The sequence below is a fragment of the Chiloscyllium plagiosum genome, unplaced genomic scaffold (genome assembly GCF_037043375.1).
Source record: "Chiloscyllium plagiosum isolate Xiang-an unplaced genomic scaffold, Cpla_swu_hap1 HiC_scaffold_4, whole genome shotgun sequence".
In the NCBI taxonomy this organism is placed as follows: Eukaryota; Metazoa; Chordata; class Chondrichthyes; order Orectolobiformes; family Hemiscylliidae; genus Chiloscyllium; species Chiloscyllium plagiosum.
Genome location: NW_028270142.1, coordinates 12,729,338 through 12,744,160, shown reverse-complemented (window position 1 = coordinate 12,744,160; position 14,823 = coordinate 12,729,338). Strand labels below are relative to the sequence as shown.

Below are 14,823 nucleotides of genomic sequence, written 5' to 3'. Positions count from 1 at the left end.
GGACATTTTATGAACCAGAAAATTCTAATAGTTTGCAAGAAAGGTACAACAATAATCATGGATGATTTTAAAATTCATATAGATTGGATTGATAAAAGTTGCAAAGGTAGCCTCAGAGAGTTCACAAAGTATATAAGAAATTGTTTCTTGGAGCAATATAGTGGGGTTCTTTTGGTTTTAGCTGTAAAATGACGTAGGATTAATGAATGATCTCATCGTAAAGAATTCCAAAAGCAGTTGGAGGACAAGGAACTGGAGTCCCACATGAATATTCTGATGTTAAACAAAGGTATTTACATATGCATGAGGAGACCTCTGGCCCTAGTGGACTGGGGACTGAGCAGGAAGACTACAATGTAGGGCAGTTGATGAATGATAGGAGACTTTAAAGAGAAATTCAACTCTCCCAGCTGAATACTTAAGACAGGAAGAAAGATTGGAATGGGGGTCAAAGCATCCATATCTAATAGAAGGGAATTATAATAAAGATAAAAACTAAGGCAAACCAAATAGCCTCTCCACGCTGCAGCCACCCTGCCTCTATTCGTGATGAAGGGCTCCTCGGATGCTGCCTGACCTGCTGTGCTTTTACAGCACCACTCTAATCTAGACTCTGGTTTCCAGCATCTGCAGTCCTTGTTTTCACCAAATTGCAAAAGTCAGGGTGGGCTGGAAGATTGGGAAACTTTTAAAGATCAATAAAAGATACTAAAAAAAGTAAGAAAAAAAGCACATGCAGAATATGAAAGAAAACTAGCACAAAGTATAAACATGGATAGTAAAAGTACAAGTATTAAAAATGAAGAGAGTAGCTAAAATGAATATTGTTCACTTAGAGAACAGACTGGGGAGTTAATAGTGGGGAACAAAGAAGCTATGAAACTATAGACCAATTAATTTAACATCTGTCATTAAGAAATTGTTGAAGTCTATTATTCAAGAAGTAATAACGGGACATTTGGAAAGTCAAAACACAATCCATCAGAGTCAGCCTGCTTTTGTGAAAGGTAAATCAAGTTTGATTTATTCATTAGAGCTCTTTGAAGATATGGCAAGTGAATCAGATAATGGGGCTCCTGTAGATATAGTATATATGGAATTCCGCAAGTCATTTGATAAAGGTTAACACAGGGTCCCTGAACATTCACTTACAAACACAATCCCATACAGTGGTGTAATTTTAAAGACCCTGTCCTTACTGATTGCTGCTTTACATTGTTTGACATTGCGCTCCAACTTACGTATGACTCCAAAATGGAAACTGTTTGCAACCCGGGAACTGCCTGTCCCTAAAGTAAGATCACATGGGTTTCAGGATAATATATTAGCTTGATAAAGTGTTGGCCTACCAACAGAAAGCAGAGAATCAAGATAAATGAGTCTTTTTCTGATTGGCAAGCTGTAACTATGGGCGGGGGGGGGGGGGGGGGGGTGTTGGAGTGTGCACAGGGTTTGGGCCTCAGCCTCCAACTATTTACAATCAATATACTTGGATGCAGGAATAAATGGCACTATAGCCATATTTACTGACAACACTAGATTAGATGGGAAATGTACAAAGAGGAAATAAGAAATTAACAAATGGATAGGTTAGGCAAACGTTGGCAGATAGAGTTGAATGTGAGGTCATAAATTTGTTCACCGAGCTGGTGTGATTTTCTGCAGACATTTCGTCGCCTCACTAGGTAACATCATCAATGTGTCTTTGACAAAAAGTGTTGGTGGTCTGTCCCAACTGGTATTTATGTGCCTCTGTTTTTGGTACTTCTGGTTCTGATTCTGAGTGACTAGTTCAATGCGTTTATTGATTGGGTTCTAGTTGAAGTGCCAGGCTTCAAGGGATCTAGTTCAATGCGTTTATTGATTGGGTTCTAGTTGAAGTGCCAGGCTTCAAGGTGTTCTCTCATGTGTCTCTGTTTTGCCTGTGCTAGGATGGCTTCATTGTCCCAGTTGAATTTGTGTTCTTCATAGTCTATGTGGTTGGAAATGAGTGTGTCCTGATCATGTCTGGCAGTGGGGAACTGATGTTTGTGCACTCGTATAATCAGTTTTCTTCCAGTTTGTCTTATGTAGTGTTTTTCACGGTCCTTGCAAGGTATCTTATAAATAACATTTGTCCTGTTGGATGTAGGTTTTGGGTCTTTAACCTTTGTGAGGAGCTGGTGAAAGATGTTTATTGGTTTGTGGGCTACTAAGATTCCCAGGGGTCTGAGTAGTCAGGTAAATGTCAAGACATTTCTGATATATCTTTCATATGTGATATGGTCATTATCATATCTGATTGTGCAGTGCTTTCTTCTTTAGGTTTGTTCTGTAAGTACCTGAGTGCGCTTGGGGTACCTGTTAAATTCTTTGAATAGGTGCTCCTGTTCGACCTTCTGGAGTTCAGGGTTGCTGCAGTGTGTTGTCCATTTAAACAGTGTCCTACATCAGCTGGATGGTTGGTATTATCTTCTGGTCTGTATGGTTGCTTTTCCTGTACATACTAGTCTGGAGTTCCCCGAGGTGTGCATTCAATTAATATGTCCAGGAAGGGGAGCCTGCTGTTGTTTTCTCCTGCTTTCGTGAACTTTATTCCACTGTGGCTGTTATTGATTTGGTGGGCTTCTTCCAGTTGTGTACATTTAGTGATGATGAAGGTATTACTTACACACTTGACCTAGAGTTTGGGTTGGATAGTGGGGATGGTTGTCTATTCTAATTGTTGCATTACTGCTTCTGCTTTCAGTGCTGATACCGGGAACCCCATTGGTGTGCTGTTGTCCACTGAATGTATAGGGAGTTGTGAGGCATAGGTCTAGTCATTGTAGTATGCTTTTCTTGTTGATGCTGCTGGTGTCGTTGGGTGTCCTAGTAACCACTTTGTCTAATAATGTAGCAATGGTACTCTTGGCCAGGTCAATGTCTATAAATGTAAAGAGCGCTGTAACGTCAAATGAAATCATTACTTCATCCTCCTCTTGCAATATTTCTGATGATGTTGAGGAGCTCTTTGGAGGAGCCAATGTTATTCTATTAGGTGTTTTAGTCTTATTTGCAGCTGCTTAGCAGGCATAGGTAGGCATCCCTGCTTTGTGAACCTTGGGTAGTCCGTAGAATCAGGGTGTGTTGGATCCATTGGGTTTCATCTTTCGCATGTCTATTTTGCTGATGTCTTCTGCGCTGTGTAGTTGCTTCATTGTCATGGTAGTTCTTAAGTAGTGATATCACTGAGTAGTTTGTTTGCTTCCTAGTTCCTTTCTTACTCAGTCCCCTCCCACAACTCCTTTTCTGATACAGTTATAACTGTATTGGCACTGGTCTATGCACTTACACAGAACTGAAACAAAATAACCAAGTTTGCTTCCTGTTTTCATTCTTTCACCTTTATTTGATCCATCTTCAATTCTTCCCATCCATTCCTTGACTTCTGTTTCATTAAGCCACCAATTCCCAGTTACCTTGACGGCACTGCATCCCCCTCCTCCCACTCTGCTTTCTGTTAAGACTTCATTCCAGTCTCCCAGCTTCCCTTGTCACGTATCATTTATATCACCCACATAGGACTTTTCCGGCACCTTCCTATTTCCTTACCGAGGGTTTCCTCCGTTGCAGTTAACTGAATCTTCAGCCTGTCCAACCTATTTTCCACACTTTGGCCCCCCTTTCTCTCGAACCATGTCTTTCCTCCCTGACATCCTGATGTACTCCTGTCACTCCCAAGGCACTTTCTCAGGTAACCACAGAAATTGTAACACCTGCCTACATATCCTACCAACTGACTATCAAAGATCCCAAATGTGTTTTCCAGGTGAAGCCCCACCCATTACTGGTACTTCTTTCAATTTAATCTACTATACACGCTGCTCAAAACAGTCTCCTCTACACTGGCAACACCAAATGTAGACTTGGTGAGCACTTTGTAGAACACCTGTCTGCAAGAACGACTTTGCAGTTATTTGCTATTTCAATACACCCCCATCTTGCTATCATGCTAATCTTTCCGTCCTAGCCCTTCTGCAGTGCTCCAGCAAACCAACGCAAGCTGGAGGAATAGCACCCCAACTTCCACTTAGGCAATTCACAGCCTTCAGGTTTCAACATTAAATAACTCAGACCATGTACTTTGTCTTTTATTTTGATTAAGCCTACCCCCACTCAGTTTCTCGTTTTTGTAGACTTGCTTTCAGTACAGCTGACATTGTTTTCATCTGAATTCCACTGCCAGTAACACTTACATTGCTTTTTGCTCTGGGGGACTCTTACCATCTGATCGATTGTTCCTCTTCCCCTTTTACAGCATAAAGTCCATCACATTTACATCCTCCTTCATTTCTGAAAAGTCATACTAAACTTAAAATATTAACTATTTTTTGTCTACCGCTGTGATCAGACAGTTAAGTCTCTCCTGAATGTTTACTGTTATTTCAGATCTCCAGTATCGGCATTACTTTGCTTTTATTTCCTTCAATTCGGTTGATTCCCAACAGACTTTGCTTCAACTGAACCAAATAAAACAAGAATTATCCGACACAGTCGCTTTTCAAAATAGTCTCAGCAGGGTCTACAGCATGCATTTATCAGTCATGTGATTTCCAGGAAGCCTCGTTAAAACAAAATCCTCCAATATCCACAGACTATAATTTAAAGAATTAAAGAAACCACTCCATCTTTGCTAACAAAACATGAAATAAACTCCTTCCACAATCCTTCAAAGCTCAAGTCTTTCAAACCATACAAAATAAAAAAAAACATTTTCGCAAATCAACTGGGAGGCATGTGGTGGAAGAAATTCGAAGAAAAGGAAATACTGAACATTGGGTATTAAGAAAAATGTTGCAATCTGATGTAAGAAGAAATTCATTCACATCACATAGCTATTGGAATTCAACAGTATAGCTACTATTTTATTTTTAAATAAATCTGCCCTTCCCAAAAATTTAAAGCACCTCACTTGCCATTTAGTAAGGCTTGTGAAACTGAAGACTCAACTTGTTGATTTGCGGTTTCTATTTCTATAGGCAGCTCTCCCATAATGACACAATTAAAACCAGAATACATTTTTCTTACAGTGCATTCACACAACATCATAGATTTTATGCTGTGCAGCTACACTGTACCACAATGTAAAATATGCTTAAAATTCAGAACCAAACTGCATTTAGTTCTATAAAAATGCCAATATTTTATGTCAGTCATTTCAAATTTTTTTCTACTGGCAATGTTTCTCTTTCAACTAGCAGTAAATCTGAACTGGGATTGGAGGCATTTCCACAGACTATAATTGCTTTACAATAAGGTGAAATAAGCTACTACACTTTTATGAAGCAGAACTAATCCCAAATCATCAGTACCAAAGTGAGAAGCCATAAAAGTTTGCTACACTAGTAGCCAATGAGAACTCTGATCTTCTGGCTTTGAGTCCAGCACTTTAATGGGCATAAGGTAAGACTATCAATTTATTTTCATTTGCTCATTGCTTACAAACAAATAATTACAGTTCCCTGTCTGCTCATCACTGCTACTGTTGTTCTTTTGTTACAAAAGTATGATTGTATCAAGATATTTTGGTAAAACAATTTTAAACATGCCATGTAAGTATAATATGGTGTGAATTTTCAATGCAAATTCTATGCAGAATGACAAACACCAAACTAGATATTTAACACTTCACATAAATGGACCAGTGGGCTCTTGAGTAAAAGATGGATGTTCTTAATACCCAAGAACAGGTTCAAGTAGGCTCTCACATATGAAAGCCTGAGATAGGTCACTTGCCTTTAACTGCTTCTAGACCTCAAGAATATTTGTTTTGCACAAAGGTGTTATGTGCAATGGTTATTGATAAAGACCACATCTGAGGGCTATCAATTTGCAGGTGTGTCTTCCCCCCTCCCACAATCCTCCCTGACTTGGCACACAGAACAGAAAAATATACTCAGACATACAGTTATCTTCATATTTCACAAAGCAGTCATTACAAAATGCAATAAAAACATAATATTGCAAGTAAACACAAAATGCTGGAGAAGTTCAGCAGGTCCAGCATAATTGCATTCAGAACTCATAGAGGACTCAAAACATTACCTGTTTCTCTGTCCATAGATGTTGCCAGCTGTGGTGTGTTTCTCTAACATTGTTCGTTTATTACAAAAATGCAAAACAATAAAGAGAAGCAGAAGAAATTTTTACAAATAGACAGTACATTTGAGAAATTCACCAAGTATGTCACTAACAAGTTAGTTTGAAAGCTTACTGAATGAACATATGATGTGGAGGAACTGACGTTGGACTGGGGTGGACTAAGTTAAAAATCACATAGTACTAGATTATAAGTCCAACAGATTTATTTGGAAGCACTAGCTTTCTGAGTGCTGCTCCTTCATCACTTCAAGAAGGAGTAGCACTTCGAAAGCTAGTGCTTCCAAATAAACCTATTGGACTATAACCTGGTGTTGTGTGATTTTTAAAGAAATGAACATAGATGTTGCAAATTGATGGATTTGGCAGTTAATTAGGTTGAACTACAAATTGCTGTAAAACGTAAAAAAAAAATTAGTCCGTCCCTTCACTTGTGATGGTGACTTTATGAATGTTTTACAATTATTTCTCAGCTTTCATCAACATCAGAGTTGATCATGCAGAGTTTCTTCATGGTTCTCCACCTGTCCTTCAACATTACACTGGTACGGTTGTTGAAATCATAGTGCTCCAGAATTTTGGCCCAGTTTCCAGATCCAAATCTTTTCACTCCTTCCTTTAGCAGCTTGTCCTCTTCATATAACCACGGCTTCAAAACAAAATAAATAAATATTTATTTCAGTACAGTGAAAGATAATTTGTGTGTCTTCATCTAATTGAATAAGACATAAACATTATCTCTTAAAAATTACAAGTGTTGTTTGATTACTGCATGAGATATTGAAGAACTTTTGAAATTAAGTGCATATAATCACTAACAGCACAGGTGCAAGAATGATAATTCTGACTTGTCCCATAAATAAGTTAAGTAAAGAATTATAGACAAAAAGAAAAGTGGTTAATGGAATGTTTGTGGACCAGAGGGATGCAAACAATGCTGATTCTCCAAAGATCTGTCAATTTGAAATGATTGCTCATTCCAAAAACACACATACATACACACACATATAAGTCACCGTAGACTTGGGTATGCTACAAGATAATAGCAAATTTGTGAATGACACAGTTCATAGAGCTTCAGATGCCAAGGACTGCCTTATAGAGGTTTATAAAATCATGAAGGGCATGGATTGGATAAACAGACAAGGTCTTCTCCCTGGGGTAGGGGAGTCCAGAACTAGAGGGCATAGGTTTAGTGTGAGAGGGGAAAAATTTAAAAGAGACCTAAGGGGCAACTTGTTCATGCAGAGGGTGATGCGTGTATGGAATGAGCTGCCAGAGGAAGTGGTGGAAGCTGGTACAATTACAACATTTAAAAGGCATCTGGATGGGTTTATGAATAGGAAGGGTTTAGAGGGATATGGATGAAATGCTAGCAAATGGGACTAGATTAGGTTAGGATATCTGGTTGGCATGAACGGGTTGGACCATAAGGTCTGTTTCCACATTGTACATCTCTATAATTCTATCACTCTGGTTAACTATTAAGAGAATGTGAGAAATTTTAGATGTGCATAGAGTAGATAAATTGTTGAGGAAATTTAGTGGACCTAAATGTGTTTCATTTGGGGGGATTGGCGGGTGGTGCAGAGAATTAGAGAAAATATGCAACAAAAAAGACATTGACTACAGATGCAAAGACATCTAGGGATTTCAATAACAATATCTTAAAAGTTATGAAGACAACCTTAAAAAGCTGAGAATAGATAATACTGGATCCTAGGTTTGTAAATATGGACATGAAACATAAAAGCAAATTTGATGATTGGACTTCACATAATTTTAGTGGTGCTACCCTTTGTCTTCTCTGGCTTTATTAAAGCCTCCTTCAGTCTACATCTCAATGTTAGCAACCCATAAGATCTCTCCTCATGAGAACAAATGCACTGGTTAAAACTTTATAATTCAAATACAAGCCCAAGAACAGTGAAACATGAAGAGAAAGCATTATATTAAACTAATTAGGTTGTTCTTCTATATTCCAATGAGTATAGGTCCAGTCTAACAAATCTCTCCTCATAAGACAATTCCTCTATTCCTGGGATCAGCCTCATGAACCTTCTCTGGACTGTCTCCAATGCTAATATGTCTTCCATAGGTAAGGGGCCCAAAGTTCTTTACAGTATACATTTAAGACTGAGATGAAGAAACATTTCTTCAATTACAGGATGCTCAACCTGTGGAATTTACTACCGTAGAAGGCTGTGGAGGCCAAGTCACTGAATATACTCAAGGAAGAATTTTTTAAAGATAAAGACATCAAGGGGTATGGGAAGAAAGCAATAAATGGCATTGAGATAGACTATCAGTCATGATCACCCTGAATGGTGCAGCAAGCTCGAAGGGCCAAATAACCTACTCCTGTTCCTAGTTTTTATCTTTATTTTTTCCATAAATTGTTTTTCAAAGCTTGTTAGGCATTAATTTTGACAGCTGGTTGAAGAAACAAGTCCAAATTTAATATCATTTGGCAAAATACCTTTGTTAATGCACACCAAGGAGGAGTGGCTGTGATTTTATCCCAAACCTACAAAATTTCATTTGGAGCAGGACTTGAGGAAAGTGCTCTGCCTATACCAGGGAAAGTTGGGATAGATGAAAGAAATCAATGACACCAGACGAATCACAAGTATTCTAACTGGCAACCCAAAGTAACAGTAGAAAATGTTTGACAGCCAGATTGCCAGGTCTCTCCCCTAGCCACTATTGGGGGGTGTTAGAAGAAAAACTGAAATGTCAAACATATTCAAAATTGAAACTGTCAATGTTTTGATCAAAATAATAGCTAGCAACTACTAAAATACATCATAATTAGAGATACACTGCCATTCTTCTGTAGGAAGACCAACGCAGTAAATGGGCAAAAAGGGAAAACCTAATTAAGATGGCAACACTTTCTCTGTCCCTCCTATGATTACATCTCAAAGGACCGATAAATGATTTTTAAAAAGCTGTACATTGATAAAGTGATCAACTCTCCTATGTACTGTAATGAAAAAAAAGGATTGATTGTTTCTTTTATGACTTCTACAATGTAATGTTTTAGTCCATGATTAGTCCAGAGTTTCCTTTCATCAAGTGCTTACTCTTTTTTTCCTTGGGACTTCTGAATTAGATGACAGAGATTGCTTTTTACTTTCCACCAGATGTCCACTACTTGTGGATTTCTTCTCTGCAAAATAAAACAGGCAATAACTTTACAGCTGCAAAAGCCTTCATCTTCTTCACACATTATCTCGTGCTTGTTTCACTAATTTCTACATTAGTATTTAGGTTTCTAAACTGAACTGTATTTTTAAATACAGTACTTCAACACTGCTGTAGTTTGGCCAGTTTTATACAAATGCAGATTGTTGGTTTTAGAGAAAAGTTTTTTAAACAAATAACATTCTCTCTCTACTTCAGTGTTCTAGCATCCAACCTCTTTTTCAAAGCTGAAGAGCTAGGGCGGTGGTTTTTTTGAACTTTGAATGTTTTGGCACCTCAAGAATGGAGGAGAAGGAGAAAGAGATATAAGGATGGAAAAGTTGATGGTACTCAAACATTTCCATTTCTCTGGGAGATGCACAGGTTCTCTTATGCTTCCAGTGGCGTAGCAGAAATCAGGAACTTTCAGCATGGGCAGTGATGGGTGCGAAGCTGTGTCTTACACCTTGTTACTAAAATATTCCAGACACTAGTTTGATTGCAGTTTGGGTCAGAGAATTCAACTTTCACAGCGTAGGATGAAAGCTCAATTCAACATAAACACATCTTATACTTGATTATTGACCAACTCTACTTGAAACAAAAATCTGTTAATTAATTTCCAAGGATCAGAGGCTTAGGCTATGACAACAACTTGTATTTATATAATGCTTTAATATAATGCATCAAGTCCTCATTTAAGTTAAAGTAGTTAAGTCAGCCACCAAAAAAATGTTCTTTCAAGTGAATCATTGGTTCTCACAGGACTAAATTTCAGAGATAATGTTCAGTTTTTTTTATATCCTTCACACCCCAAAAAAATCAACGTAGAAGTACATGGATGTGCAGCACTGTACACTCCTAGCTCAAATAGTTTGCAAACTAAACTACATCACTGATTATAAAAGAAATAAAATAAAATATAAACTATAAGCACCACATTTAAAATACCTATACTTTCAGAATATTACAGTGATCATACTCCACCTACTGGCAGAAGCTGTTCCGTGCAGATAGCAGCTGAAGTCTCAGACTGCCTGCACTGAACAACTACCTACTGCTAAATAGAGACCCAATGACTTCAGTGCAAGTTCAGAATGAGAACCAGGAGTGATGCTGGCAGCTAAGAGAATAACAGATATTGAGGTCTAAACTATAAAGCAAAGGTGGGAGGCAAGACCAGGTAAGTAACGCAGGAGGCGGCAAGATTGGGAGCAACATTAGAAGGCAAATGTGGTTGTGGTGAGGCAAAGGCAGAATGCAGAGAGAGAGAGAAGATGCATTGGGAGAAAAATTACATGGGAAGGCAGGTGTCAGAACAGGATGTCTATGGGAAACAATGCTAAAATGAAACTGGCAACATTAAATAGATATACTGACACAATTTTACTCATGCTGTTAAAGTGAAATTATGTTAACTTAATTCAAGTTAAGCAGGGGCTTACTATATACATCTCAAGTAGTTTAACAGGAATGTTGTAACAGATGGCCTCCTTTTTCAAAGACCACAATTTCTTGTCCCATGTGGTTGATTATGCCGTCCAACGCATTTCCTCCACTTCCCACACTTCTGCCCTTGAACCCCACCCCTCCAATCGCAACAAGGACAGAACTCCCATGGTCCTCACCTTCCACTCCACCAATTTCAGGATACATTGTATCATCCCCTGCCATTTCTGCCGCCTACAAACAGATCCCACCATCAGATATATATTTCCCTCCCCACCCCTAATGTGTTCCAGAAAGACCAATCCCTCCACGCCTCCCCTGTTAGGTCCATGCCCCCCCCCCCCACCGCCAACCCATACTCCCGTCCCGAAACCTTCCCCTCAGTACTAATTACTGAGTCACCGTGCCGCTTACAAAGAACCAGTACAGACACAATGGTTCTAACGGCCTTCTCTATTAAAGAATCATATAGATGTACAGCATGGAAACAGACCCTTTGCTTCAACCCGTCCATGCCAACCAGATATCAGAACCCAATCTTGTCCCATCTGCCAGCACCAGGCTCATATCTCTTCAAACTCTTCCTATTCATATACCCACCTAAATGTCTTTTAAATGTTGCAATTATACCAGCCTCCACCATTTCCTCTGGCAGCTTATTCCATACACGTACCACCCTCTGCGTGAAAAGATTGTCCCTTAGGTCTCTTTTATATCTTTCCCCTCTCACCCTAAACCTATGCCCTCTAGTTCTGGGCTCCCCTACCCCAGGAAAAAGGCTTTGTCTATTTATCCTATCTATGTCCCTCATAATTTTGTGAACCTCTACGAGGTCACCCCTTCAGCCTCAGACGCTCCAGGGAAAACAGCCCCAGCCTATTCAACCTCTCCCTATAGCTTAAATCCTCCAACCCTGGCAACATCCTTGTAAATCTTTTCTGAACCCTTTCAAGTTTCACAACATCTTTCCGATAGGAAGGAGACCAGAATTGCACACAATATTCCAATAGTGGTCTAACCAATGACCTGTACAGCCGCAACATGACCTCCCAACTCCCGTACTCAATGCTCTGACCAATAAAGGAAAGCATACCAAATGCCTTCTTCATTATCCTATCTGCCTGCAACTCCACTTTCAAGGAGCTATGAACCTGCACTCCAAGGTCTCTTTGTTTAGCAACACTCCCTAGGACCTTACCATTAAGTGTTTGAGTCTTGCTAAGATTTGCTTTCCCAAAACGCATTTATCTGAATTAAACTCCATCTGCCACTTCTCAGCCCATTGGTCCACTGGATCAAGATCGTGTTGTAATCTGAGGTAACTTTCTTCGCTGTCCACTACACCTCCAATTTTGGTGTCATCTGCAAACTTACTAACTGTACCTCTTATGCTCACATCCAAATCATTTATATAAATGATGAAAAGTAGTGGACCAGCACCGATCCTTGTGGCACACCACTGGTCACAGGCCTCCAGTCTGAAAAACAACCCTCCACCCTCCACTCTTCTACCTTTGAGCCAGTTCTGTATCCAAATGGCTAGTTCTCCCTGTATTCCAGGAGATCTAACCTTGCTAACCAGTCTCCCTTGGGGAATCTTATCGAATGCCTTATTGATGTCCATGCATATCACATCAATCGCTCTGCCCTCATCAACCCTCTTCGTTATTTCTTCAAAAACCTCAATCAAGTTTGTGAGACATGATTTCTTGATTACTTGATTCTGTACTTGTAGGCCGTTGCTGCTGTCTTTTGATTGTGACTGCTGAAACACATCTTAATCAGGAGCCCAGATTTTCTAATTGGAAGATAGTCATTGCAACAAAGTAGCCTAGATGATGTGCTGGGGATCTCTTAGAAGTTCTGATGCACTAATTGCCAAAGAATTTCCCAGCAAATTCAAACTTCTGAAACCCTCTGTAAAAGTCTCCAACTCTGAGTTAGAGTCACAGAATTCCAAGGGTTGACTTACTTAACTGCATAGAAAGATTATCCTCCAACTTGACGTAATTGCCCAAACTGACATGTTCCTTCCCATAATCTCATCACTCGACTACACCCTTCAAACCAATGTAGACTGTCATCCAGTTACCTGCCACCAACATCTTCACCCACTCTATCTTCTACCCATAACTGTCTCATGAAACTTTGAGATGTTTAAACTCCTTACTTATTGGAACACAGCAATTAGTGATGTAAAAAGGGAATGCTGAACCTGGCGACTGCTACTTTCAGAAGATTTGGGCTAAGATGGTTTCAACCTTGGCTCAGTGATAACACTTATCTTTAGTAGAAGGCTGCAGATTCAAGATCAATAATTTCGAGCAATTCTTCTATACAGTACACAGAACATAGAACACTGCAGCGCAGTACAGGCTCTTCAGCCCTTTATATTGTGCTGACCTGTGGAACCAACTTACACTATTCCAGTTTCATCCATATGTTTATCCAATGACCAGTACTGAGGCTGTGCTTCAATTTTGTACATGTCATCTTTTGAATTAGATGTTAAACATGAGGCTTTCCTCTGTCTCTCAAGTGGATGTTAAAAGTTCCTCTTGGCACTTCTCAAACGAACCAGGGAAATCTCACTGCGGCATAGTCAATAGTTATTCCTCAATCAACACTGGAGAGTATTATTTGGTCCTTTACCTTATTGGTGTTTTCAGCATATTGAGATCATGAAGCTGTATTACAAATGTAAGCATTTTTCTTTCCTTTTCCTTACTGTGTGTTTTATACATGATCTGAAACATTCTCCGGAATGCTTCAACACATTGGACCATGGTCCACAGAGTGAACTCAATCATTAATGCTGTGAGTTGAAAAAAATACCAGCAAAGAATTTTCCAGAAGGAGAGTGAAAAAAACTGTAGCACAATTACTTTACTTTAATAAGGCTGAGGTAACCCTGTTTCAGGCAGCATTGACTTATTTTTTCCTCGGGAGCATGAAAGAGGGAACATATTTTATTTTTCAGCTCAGCCATTAATCCACCGCAATCAGACCCTTAATGCAAAGAAAACCACAAAAATAAACAAAGGATTAAATATGCCGGAAACCTGAAACAAAACAGAAATTGCTGGAGGAACTCAGCAGGTCCGGCAGCATCGGTACAGAAATAGCAGAATTAACATTGTTGAAGGGTTACTGGACACAAAACATTAACTCTGCTTTCTTTCCACAGATGCTGCCAGGCCTGTTGCATTTCTCCTGCAATTTTGTTTTTGTTTTACATCTGAAATACATACTGTCATACATGGAGCTGAAAATCCACTTATAATTACAGGTGACGGGAAGTATGCTGGCCATAGCTAACAGCAAAATTGCAGCAAATTTGAAAATGATTTCCTGCATAGAGAGCTTTTGTCTTGTCCAAACACAGATCTAGATCTTATCTGCAATTCAGATTGGAAGGTTACAACTGATAATACAATGAATTATTACTGGAGGCTTGTATTTGGAATAATTAATGCCAATTAATGTTAATTACATTTTAATACACCTACTTTTCACAGATAACCTTTTCCTTTTCCCTCCAAAATCTTTGACCGCTTCAGACTTTATTGGTTTCCAACCCTTCTGCTCGACAAAACTGTAAAGCTTTCTTCTAGATCTGCAAGAAAAATATTTCACTTCATTATTTCAGCAGAGTAATATTTGTATTTGCTAACATTCAGAAGGGACTATCAAAAACAGGAACGCACCTGTAACTCAAAAATCTTAGAAGTTGCAATTGTCAGTATTATTGCCTCAGAGAATTGTTATCACAAAGGAGGCGGCTGTTTGGCAGATTGAGTGCACACCAAATCTCTGAGTGAGTATCAGTATGTAGTGCCATTTTCCAGACCTTTCATGTAACCTTACACATTTTTCTATATAAATAATCATAATTTGAATATCTCAGTTGAAGTTACCTCGACTACACTTCCAGGCAGTGCATTCTAGACTCAAACCACTTACTGTATGAAAATGTTCATTCTTATATTGCATTTGCTTCTTTTACAGATCATTTTACATCTGTGCCCTTTCATCCTTGTTATTTTTACAAGAACGAACCATTACTCC

At 39.0% G+C, this 14,823-nt stretch overlaps 1 protein-coding gene across 1 annotated transcript in view; it reads right to left on the bottom strand.

Annotated features, from left to right (window-relative positions):
• Nucleotides 1–4,859: 4,859 nt before the first annotated feature.
• The window catches only part of terf1 (telomeric repeat binding factor (NIMA-interacting) 1), a 51,303-nt gene continuing 41,339 nt past the window's right edge, over nucleotides 4,860–14,823 (bottom strand). The window contains exons 8-10 of the mRNA XM_043689188.2: nucleotides 14,265–14,371; nucleotides 9,207–9,292; nucleotides 4,860–6,769 (exon numbers count right to left, since the gene is read on the bottom strand). Coding sequence (XP_043545123.1) covers nucleotides 6,590–6,769; nucleotides 9,207–9,292; nucleotides 14,265–14,371 — 373 coding nt within the window. The 3' untranslated portion in view covers nucleotides 4,860–6,589. The remainder of the gene's footprint in view (nucleotides 6,770–9,206; nucleotides 9,293–14,264; nucleotides 14,372–14,823) is intronic.